The sequence below is a fragment of the Prosopis cineraria genome, unplaced genomic scaffold (assembly GCF_029017545.1).
Source record: "Prosopis cineraria cultivar Desert tree isolate PC_DT_omini unplaced genomic scaffold, ASM2901754v1 PC2, whole genome shotgun sequence".
NCBI classification, from domain to species: domain Eukaryota; kingdom Viridiplantae; phylum Streptophyta; class Magnoliopsida; order Fabales; family Fabaceae; genus Prosopis; species Prosopis cineraria.
In genome coordinates, this window is record NW_026555333.1 from 4,045,145 (window position 1) to 4,056,218 (window position 11,074).

The window sequence follows — 11,074 nt, forward strand, 5'->3', positions numbered from 1 at the left end:
TTGTTGATTAATTGTCTTTATGACTTTTATATCTTGTTCTTATTTTTAGTTGATTAAAAAATAAAAATAAACTAATCACTCTCAATTTTATGTTTATTTGAAATTTTTTAAATTATTTAAATAAAGGATTTTAAATACAAAATTTTAAATCTAAAATGCAAATCTAACAATTCAAAACGATACCTTTTTTTTTTTACCAGGATTCAAACGATACCTTCAAAAATTCAAAGTAGAAGTAAATTTGAATAATACACACTACGCACATGCTGCGTAATGCACATTTGAGAAAGGAGACCGGATTCCGGAAAACGTGCTTCATTTGAATACGGGTCACTGTACATTCACATGTATTCAGTGGAGGCAAAGCTCAGAAATTGATATAGAATACGAGCCATATCAAATCCAGGGACATTCGTTTTCATGAGAAACTCAATTCTCACTCAATCTAAAGGGAGAATGGTAAATATTTCACTCCAACCGTCCAATCAAAATGTGGATTAAACGCAGCTGACATCCGAAGAACTAACCCATCATAGTTGGTAATCAGCAAAAATACAATCACCTCATGAAACAGATGCCATACAATTTAGAACTGAAGATTGTGAGAGACGCATCAAGTTTAAAAGTAAACCAATCGCGGGGACAAGCTGCTTCGTACTACAGAGAATGAGGGACCTAACATTTGGTTAGGTGCATCTGTTGAAAGCCTGTAACAATAGTGTCAAGATGAAAGAACAAAGATATATTGAAGCCTGAGGACAGTCACCGAAGAAGGAAGTTAAATGAAATCTACAAATAACACTACAGAGGAATAATAAAGCATTCATCAAGAAAACGGGGAGAGCAACTTATAAGGACTAATCTATCTGGACATGGAAAATGTGAAAACATGTTACTGAACGATCAGGTAATTAGGTTTGACTGTCCAATGACCCTTTGAATTATATATAATGTGATCCTAACAAGCAAATGCTCATCTAAAATTGACGTTTATTAAGAACCTTTTAAGTGTTTTTCTCGGGGTTCTTCAAGATGATAGCTGCAGAGAATGGACTAGTCAACTCATTACACGTCTAATAGGTTTAATTTAGAAGCTCAGGATTACTATAGGCTAGGCACTATGTTTTTATTAGTATTAGATTTCGAGTTTACAAATATTTTATCATTAGATTTAATGATTTAAGTACTGTCGACATCAAGTATTGGGAATTGGTCGGCAAAGTTTGTTGTCCCTTTCTTATATAAGATGATTATTTTCATTCAATAAAGTAAGTTCAGAGAATTATTAAACCCTGAATTTCTAGTGTGTGTTGTTGAATACAAATACCTCTAATCAAATGCATAGGGGTCATCCGCATAGGGATTTAGAGAACCTTCTGAAAACAAATCACCAATATTTGAAGGAGGAACATGTCCTCCTCCCTTCGTGCCCTGCATTAGAAAAAGAAAAACAAAAGATTATGAACAAGCAAATGTCAACTATTGCACTCAAGATAACAAGAAGGGCAAATGCAAAAAGATTATGAACAATCAGTATTATATAGCTCAGATATTCTCAACCAGCACAAAATAATTGGACATGAGAACATTTGAAATCATAAATTATCATATAACATGTTAAAATTCTTGTTCTCAGAAAATGATAAAAAATTTACCACACAAAAAATAATTTACAAGGAAATAAATCCAAAGTAGCAGTTAAAGTAGTCACAAAACTGATAAGACTCTCAATTCTCCTGATCATCACCATTTCTGGTGGCGTCAGCAAAGTGAACATGAAGATGAAAATGTTGGTGCAAGACAGAGATTGAACTAATTTGTTGCTGAATTCACAACGCAAAATCATGGGAGCTTTGGAACTAGATGTTTTGAAGTAACCACGCTATGCATAAATAAAGTACAAATAAAAGGAAATTTTGGTTGACCATTTGATTACCTTGACAAAACTTCCAGGCATGTTTGCTTTTGGTGTTTTAATCTTATGCTTTCTTGGATCCTATTAAAGCAAAGAACATTGGTAAGCTTGTAAAAGATCTGTACTCTACTTTAAAACCAAGCCATTTCCTGTAACAATATTGTTCACGTGCATCGCTGTAGGTCTAACAGCATTTTTAGAGAATTAGATACATGCCTCAAACATGACAGTACTTCTTGTTTTTCTTCGCTTTGTAACGGTTCTTCCATTGGAAGTCTCAACTTCATATTCATGGTGAGTCACCTGTACATCAAGTTTAGACTATAATCCGTTTACCTCCTACTATCATAAATTGATTAATAGCACCACAACACTTTTCATGCCCTAATTGCAGCAAAATAAGGGGATCTATAGATTCAGACCATGAAAACCAGTGACTTTGGCTGCAGTCACTGGTTCCTTTTATTTAGTGTGAAATCAGTACAATAGATAGGAGAATTCAGGTCTAGAGATATGAGCATATCCTCCTAACTATAGATCCTCTAGAATCTATAAAATAAATATTAAAACAAAATACTCTCAATAACAACAGACAGGTATTAAAATAACAACTAAAAGACTTTAGTAACCCTAATAGCCACATAATGGAATATAGCCTCTCCCTTCAAGATTTTGTATTTGAAGTTCATAGGGAAGTAAGTCACCTTTCTGTGATGCTGAGGAATGCTCATCGTACTTCCTGCCTTAGCATTCTCCACTTTGTGTAACAATTTTGAGACTGGTGTTTGTCTTACTTCAAGGAAAGGAGAGTCCTGTAAAGAGCACAGAAATACAAAGCAAACTAGGTGACAGGGTGAACATTATATTTACATGTCATAAGTTAAGAAATAAATAAACTCCTTTCTTTCTGTCTCCATTCTTACTAAGGCTTGTTGACTATGTTGGCCACCACGAGAGCTCCTCCTCTTAATTGAGGGAGCAGGGTAATCCTATCACAATACAACTAGTGTTATCCTCCTCACACAAACGAAATTGATCTCAAGCTAGCTTTATATAAATATCATAGTTCAACCAAATTAATAACAGCATCTTATTTAAAAAAAAAACAGAACAGGAACAGTAAACATAGTATGATTAAGTTGCAAGCTGGTTTTGATAATCTGAACAACAAGATCATATTTTGTTATCATTCCACATCATGTTAGATTGATAGATATAATAGCTTGGGACTAAAAAGGAAGTCAATACAAAGACTTACAAGATATATAAGCAATCTGAAAAACAAAACATTTTTTCATTTCAGTGAAAAATCAACATGACGTAGATGAGATAGGAAGACAGGTGCACAAGTTCTGCTAAGACAAGCCAACCTGTTTTGAATTCACTTCTTGGTCTTCTTTTGGTTTGTCACTCATCACTTTCCACTGCAATTGCAATAAAGCTCTTTGCCTATCTTCCTGCCATATAGCTTGGACAAATTTAGCAATACTGCAAAAAGAAAAAATAATTATCTTAATTGTTCAGGCACTGCATACTTTTGATTTTTGGATATGCAACTCCTCTTGCAGCTTCTGACACTCATCTTCAAGTTCACACCTCAATGATTTCATCTGAGCTTCTTGTTCATTCCTCAGGAACAATGTTTTCTATAGAAAATCAGCTTAACGTTGAGTGAAGTAAATGCCATTCGAAAGTCATAGCTTAGCCCTATATATATATATATAGTAATATATTAATGAACCTCTCTCATTTCATTTTCAGCTTGCAGTTGGACATGCTTTAGCTTCTCACTGTGTTCAGCTATAAGATCTTGTTGCTTCTTGTTGTGCTCCTGCTGTATCTGACTAACCTGCATGTAGGCAGGAGACTATTTGATCTGGTTGCTGGATTTTTAAACCTAATTTTGAGTACAATTGCGAAGGAAGAGTGCTGACGCAATGATAAACTTACAAGAGGTGCATAACCACCAAAGAAATAGCGTGATACCGAAATAATGTGAGCATAAACAAGTAAACTAATGTACTTAATGCAAATATATTTAGCAGGCTGGGTGATAGATTGTATAGATTTAGAATATTACTGGCTGAGTAATTACTTAGTGCAGAGAAAATGAGTTTGTAAAAGCAGCACGGATTATGAAAAGAAAATAGTGCCTGAAACAACTGAAGAAAAATCAGACCATATATAATTCCATTGACTGTAAGACTTGATGCCATACTACTTCCTTGCCCATAATAATGGTCCATACTACTGCTTTGCCTAAAATAATGGTTAATAACTAAAATTAATCTCCATTCCTTTTACATTCTTTTATGCATACCAGTGAAGCGTGCTCCTCCTGAATGCGCATCAACCGTTGGCTTGACTCTTCTTTGCAATCTGCAAGTTTTTGGTCACATTTTCCCTCTATTTCTGCAATAGCCTTGTCAGCCTGAAGATTCAAATTGGTGAAGAATGTTACATGCGGATAAATGTGAGGCAATAATAAATATATTGTACCAAACCTTGTCTTTTTCCATGTTGGCAATTTCCATCTTCTCCAACTCGTACCTCCTCTTAATGTCATTAATAGCCTGCTAAGTGCTGTGATTGTTACAAGATAGCTGGAGCACAATTCATACTATATAAAGGATTTACAGAATGTAACTAATTACCAATCGCACCTGATCATTTCTCTGAGAAATCTCTTTCAAATGCCTCGATAATTCTGACTGCTTGCTCTCTACCATTAGATCATACTGCTTCTTAGCTTCTAAAAGTTTATTTTCAATAGCAGCCAATGATGTCCGGTTCTGCAGTGCCCAACAGAACGTCAGAAACTAATTAAGTCCACAAAAACCTGTAGGAAAAAAAGGTACCAGAAGTTTGTTCCCAGACCTCTGTGATCTGATCTTCCAGCTTCTTTTCTTGCTCCTTGTACCACAAAATAAGCCGTTCCTTGTCCTCCAAGACATTATTAACTTCACCTACTTGTTTCTCCAGAAAATCTGCATGCTGCTCAAGTTTTACCACTTCCTTTTTCAAACTATCTATTTCCTTTGATTTCTTCAATATTTCTTCCTGCAATCTGTCTGAATTTTCTTTGCTTTCATTTTCTAAGGCTGAAAACTTCAGCAATAAACCTTGCTGCATGGTATTAGATACTTGGATAAGGAATGTGACAGAGCATGCTAAAAGACAATAATGAAGGAAGATTTTTATAAAATCTTTTTGGCCAATAATTAAGGAAGATTAAATAGACATGCCATCTGGTTCTCTAATGATCTAGAACTTTCTGAAAAAAATTCAACTTTCTCCTCTAATTTGGAAATTGATAGCTCAGCTTCTTCCTTGTTTGAGATTAAGGTTTGAGCTTCTGACTCCAGACACTGAATTCTTTCAGCAGCTAATCGGTATTCATCTTCATGCTGGGTTGCCATTGATTCCAGGACTTCCTGAAGTTCAGTCACTTTATCGTTTAACTCATGATTTTTCAATTGAATTGCACCTTTTTCTGATCTCAAGATCATGAATTTATTATGAAGCTCATCATATTGAGCTTGAGCATGCTTAGATAAGGCATCTCGTTCATGCTGGACCAAATGGAAGTAAGAATCATACAGACAATTTAGTTCATCAAACTTGCTCAAAAGGTTCAAGCTTTCTTTGTCTAATCCAACCACATTTGCAGTCAGGGCTTGAACCAATTCATCAAGGTCTTTGATTTTCTGAAGTGACATGTCAAGCTTTTTAGTAATCTCAGCGTTATACAATTGAAGATCACCCATTTCTTTCTTCAGTTTTTCCCCAGTGGTGATGTGATGAGTAATTTCATCTTCTTTGACTTCTAACTGAAGTTGCGCCTCTCCCAACTTTGAATTCAGACTCTCTGAAGCCATTTTACTAGCTGCTAAAGTTTCATCTAAACTCTTGATCATACTATCTGCATGCAAGTTCATGTTTCAAACAGCAATCAAAGTTAGTTGCAAGTTAAGGATGATAAATATTCAACTAATAAGCTATTAAGTTATCATACATACTCCATATGACTAGAACCTCAGGAGTCAACCTTGTCATAAGAAATCAAAATGATACTTTTAAAACACCTTATCAGCCTTTCATCGGTGAAACTGAATAGCAGTTTCAATACATCTCTATGAACTTCAAATATCGTAATACCAGCAGAATATAGGAAATCGCTATTCTGTGCTAACAATCCAGGCATGATAAATCCCCTTATGTTATATGTGAATTATGAGGATAAAGGCATTTATGGAATCAGGATTAGAGGTCATTAGGGTATTTGACACACACCTTATTCTAAAAGAAGAGGAGCAGCATATGTAAATTGGGTGCTGATTAATCAAGAACCTCATGTTGTTGTATTCTGATGGATTTTGCCATGCAGCACATCAACAATAATTACCGCACCTAATACATTTATAATGACACACAACTATGCAAGAACTCGTCCCTTTTTTGCCTTTTAGCAACTCTAAGGGCCAGAAGATTGTCTATATCTTTTGCTTAGAACCACCGGGCTGAAGTATTAATTGTCATATCCTTGCTACCAATTGTTGTTTGTAACTTAATTGTCAAATTTACAATATTGAAAAGCCAAATTACCTTTCTGCTTTAAGAGATTGGCAGATCTAGCCTGATCATCTCTATGAATCTCGTCCTTTGCCACTGACTCAGATTTGAGCTCTTCTATCTCCTTGTCACCTATAATAAAGATCCAAAATATAGACATGTCGTAATATTAATGTTCAGTTCAATACTCAGAGACCAGAGCTCTCCTGTAAACTTATTGCGGTAATAATAACCCTATAGTTACATTGTAGATATAACAAATTAATCTTCTTTATTTCAAACTAACTGATCCAAAATTAAAAACCAAAGCAAAATGTCAATAGGGAGGAACTTACGAGTTCTAATTGTTTCCTCTGCAGAATCTAGCTTCAGAGACAGATCATCCATATGCTTATTCAAACTACCAAGAGCCTCTGAACTTGCTGAAAGTTTAATTTCCAATATCTCCTTATCTTTCTCAGCTATAACAGCATTGCAGCAAGAATAAATTGGTCACTGATCAAAAGTCCATGATTAAAAACCATGGCTTTAAAATAAAGGCATCAAATAGAAGTAAAAAGGATCGAGGAAAAAGCAAAAAGTCTTACCGGACTGAACTAGACCTGATAGCTGCTGCAGAGTCTCAGTAAGTTGATCACACAATGTCTTCGTTGATGAGAATTTAGACTCCAATCCTTTCCAAAGTTTTTCATCTTCTTTCTGCTTGACCTTGAGTTTGGCATTTTCGTTAAAAGCATTCTGAAGTTTTTCTTCTAGAGCATGAACATGCTCCAGGGACTTCTTTAGTTTAGTATTCTGCATAGCAGTAGTGAAAGTAACATTTCTCTGAATAGTGGAAGGCAAGCCATAAACACCAGAAATCGTGATGTGCGTGCGTTTGGTGCAATAGATAACACAAAAGGCGGAATATTATATCATACCGCCATTTCCAGATCAGTCCTCGCCGAAGCTTGCTCTTTCACAAGTTTCTCTGCTTAAGAAGAAATTAATGAAACATGACCAAATTGCAATCAAAACTTAGGATAAAATCTTCATCCACAAGACAAACCGAGAAAGTCAGTATAGCAAAGCTAAATTCCGATCAAAACCTGCGGTGAGCTTCAGATTCGCAAAACTTCCCAATGAGATGGCATCTGCGGAAGGACGAGAAGTGAACGACGAAGCCTTCGCAGTTCCGGATGCGGGACCATACAGTGATTTGAATTTGTCCAGACTCTTCGAGCTGGTGAGTCCTAGCTTCTGCATTTCGAATATCGGTATCAATACCAACACGAAACCTTAGCTTCACTCTTCCCCGACCGTTCCTGTCTCGCTCTGCAAGTGCTCGTGTCAGAGAGCTCTTGATTTAGAAATAGGCGCCAAGGAATCTATTGGGCAGCATTTATACACTATGCCTTAGGCCACAAGTAATGCGTCTCTCTGCAGCTAGCATAGCAGATACAGAAACATGCATAAAGTCAGTCGAGCAATTTCTGTCCTCTGCAATACGGTGCATGAAAGTGACGCGTGTACAAGAGGCTGACGAGTGACTTTTGGCGAGGTTTGAGAATAAATCTGAGCCGTCTACGCTGTGAGCCACTTAGATTTTGCCACGTCGCCTCTTTCACCGCCATGAACGTTGTACTTGTTGCCCTGTTACTGTACCCGTTGCCTTACTGCCATAAAGGGTGGATCTGGTTTGAGGGAATTGTGGGGAGGGAAGACCTCATTTAGCTTGAAAGCCTGGATTGAAATGATTTATGGGTTCAAAATGAAATGAAGATTAGCGTGGAAATAACTTGTACAGTTTATATGTAATTTCAGTTTTGCAAAAATTACACAATTCAGCATAACCTCATGAGCGACTTGGGTATTTTGTTTTCTACTGAACTTCCATCCCAGCCAGCACAAAAGATCCCATACTGCCGCACATCACCCATACCCGTGTTGCCGTGCTTGGATATGACCCCACTTGCACTTGCAACGATTTTCCTCGTCATGTTCTTGTTGTTGTGCTTATCCATCTATCCTTTCTTTCATTTGATGGGCATCAGACCATGTCTACGCTATTTTTTCCACTCTTACTCTCTTTACCATCTGGTCCATGGTGGTTCTCTCTCGTACAAGCAAGCTCCAATGGATGTTGGAAAGCAGGGATCAGTTTACCAGGTGGTTGACTCAATCAGCTAGGCCATTGCCTAAAATTCTCTCTTCCCAGACGATGTCTGCCTCTCTGCCCCTCGCAGCATCCTTTGCTACTATAGTACTGCTCCTCTGAATCAGATGTTTCAGCTGATGGGAGGAGATTGCATGAGACGTTGGGCTGAATTTCGGGCATCTGTCAGGCTCTACCTTGAACCAAATATAATAATAAAGAGTTCTGGGGTTAAGAATCACGCGCCACACGTGTGGCACTATGATACGTCTCACCCAAGTTGCCACTAGCATAATCAAAACACCCATTTTTTATACGCTTTTTAAAATTGAGATTTATAAATTTATATATATATAATTTTACGAAAAATATCAATCAAATTTATAGCAAAAAAGGACCAAAAAAACTTTAAATTATCACTGTAAGATTGAAAGACTAAAATGAAAATAAGTTTAAGTATAAAATGACTTTGGTATTTAAAAAAAAAAAATCACCCCCACTGTCATTGCCATAGGAGACCCTATTGGTGATGAGGTCACCACAATTTTCTTAAATAATTGGTAAAGGAAGTAAAGGAGGTTTGATTCCATGGCTCTTGGATCACTTAAACGGCCATTAAAATACTAAACTTATCTAATTATATATGGCAAAAAAATATATGTAGTTGCCCAAGCTTTTGATTCAAACTTTTATAAATGTTAATTCTTTATTAATAAGTATTTATTTATATTTTGACAACAACTCATTTGAAATTAACAACAATCTATTTAAACTTGAACAAGTTAAAAAATTTGATAGGATGAGCTTAATTATGTAAATGTTATTTGTTCATTAATAAGTATTTATTTATATTTTGACAATAGCTCATTCAAGATCAACAACAATCCTTTCGTGGGCTTTAACAAGTTGGAAAGATTGGCAACACATGTTCAATGAAATGTCTTCACCTTGTATAAAACAACAAGCTACTCTGACAATAATCTATTTGTAATTAACAATAATACATTCAAACTTTAACAAAATAAAAAAAATAAATAGCACAATTCTAATGGACAAAAATCACTTGTTAACCATGCACGTATTGTTGTCATAATTAGAAGTAAACACTTATTTTGTTAGACTCATGTTGTCATTTTTTCTGACTTATTAAAACTCAAATAAATTGTTATTAATTTTGAATAGGCTATTGTCAAAACCTCAATGAATACTTGTTGATGAACAAACACTTTTATGATTAAGTATATTCCATCAATTTTTTTAATTTGTTAAAGCTTGAATAGATTATTATTAATTTTAAATAGGTTGTTGTCAAAACCTGAATAAATATTTATTGCTGAATTACTAACGTTTGTACAATTAAGCTTATTCTACCAATTTTTTATGTTGTTAAAATCTTAATGTATTATTATTAATCATGAATTAATTGTTGTCAAAACTAGAGTGATTTATTGTTTATACAAGGTGAACACATTTCAATAGATCTATACTATTAGTACTTCTAACTTATTAAAACTCGTGAATAATTGTTATTAATTTTGAATGAGTTGTTGTCAAAAATTGAATGGATGTTTGTTAATAAAAAACTAATACTTATAAAATTAAGCACGTTTTACTAGTTTTTATAACTTATTAAAATTTAAATGGATTGTTGTTAATTTTAAATGAATAATTGTTAAAACTTAGATAAATATTTTTTGATAAAAGATTAATAATTATAGAAGCTTGGATCAAAAGCTTGGGCTACTGCATATATTTTTTTTGACATATATAATTAAATAGGATTAGTGACTACTGAGCTTTTTATGTAGCTAAAAAATTATGAGATCAAACCTCTTTTTACCATTTTTACTAATTATTCAAGAAAATTGTCACCATTGTTAGCAACCTACTATGGCAGGTTTTCGACAGCAATCCCGTGGTTGACGCTAATGACAATGGGGATAATTTAAAAAAAAAACTCACACAAGGATATTATAATTATTTCACACTTAAATTTATTTTCATTTTTAGTATGTGTTTGATTTTTAATTTATCAAAAGTTCATTTGATAAAAGTCAGTTGTTGTTATAAAATTTATATTTGGATACATTTTTTTAAAAGTTAGCTTGGTACACTGAAAATTATTTAGTTTATGACAGTAAAATGTGTTTTTAAATATACAATTATTAAAAAGGATATTGATTCATAATGATTTATATTTTTTATTATACAAATATAATATATTTAAAATATTTAAAAAATATAATAAAAATTTTAAATAACATAAATTTTGATCTAGAATCCTAAAAATTTGATCTCTAGTTGTTTGTATTTTTTTAATTTATAATTTTAAAAAATATAATAAAGATTTATAATTTTTATTATACATTAATGCTAAAAATTAACATGATTAATTATTCAATTTATAATGCTAAAAACTTGATACCTAATTATTATTATTATTGAAATAATAA

At 34.0% G+C, this 11,074-nt stretch overlaps 1 protein-coding gene across 2 annotated transcripts; it reads right to left on the reverse strand.

Annotated features, from left to right (window-relative positions):
• Positions 1 to 299: 299 nt before the first annotated feature.
• Positions 300 to 8,794, reverse strand: LOC129303554 (synaptonemal complex protein 1-like). 2 transcript variants are annotated; one of them, XM_054942933.1, is made up of 19 exons: positions 7,576 to 8,794; positions 7,408 to 7,457; positions 7,075 to 7,282; positions 6,823 to 6,948; positions 6,521 to 6,619; positions 5,161 to 5,837; positions 4,793 to 5,041; positions 4,579 to 4,707; positions 4,420 to 4,488; positions 4,236 to 4,346; positions 3,657 to 3,764; positions 3,451 to 3,561; positions 3,286 to 3,372; positions 2,839 to 2,904; positions 2,620 to 2,727; positions 2,132 to 2,218; positions 1,937 to 1,996; positions 1,328 to 1,431; positions 300 to 707 (listed from the first exon to the last, which is right to left on the reverse strand). In XM_054942933.1, exons 1-18 carry the CDS (start codon positions 7,730 to 7,732, stop codon positions 1,330 to 1,332), a joined length of 2,604 nt encoding a protein of 867 aa, XP_054798908.1. In that variant the 5' UTR covers positions 7,733 to 8,794; the 3' UTR covers positions 300 to 707; positions 1,328 to 1,329. The 2 variants fall into 2 exon arrangements, with proteins under 2 accessions (XP_054798908.1, XP_054798909.1); XM_054942934.1 differs by lacking the exons at positions 7,408 to 7,457; positions 7,576 to 8,794 and having other exon boundaries at positions 6,823 to 6,982; positions 7,075 to 7,214.
• Between the last annotated feature and the right edge of the window lie 2,280 nt (positions 8,795 to 11,074).

Excerpts from the sequence above, each read along its gene's own strand:
- LOC129303554 (XM_054942933.1), bottom strand. The coding sequence starts at position 7,732 with ATGCAGAAGCTAGGACTCACCAGCTCGAAGAGTCTGGACAAATTCAAA. Across the intron at positions 6,620-6,822 it reads AGAGGAAACAATTAGAACTC|GTGACAAGGAGATAGAAGAG; the intron begins GTAAGTTCCTCC and ends TCTTTATTATAG. Across the intron at positions 4,489-4,578 it reads TTTCTCAGAGAAATGATCAG|GCTATTAATGACATTAAGAG; the intron begins GTGCGATTGGTA and ends AGCACTTAGCAG.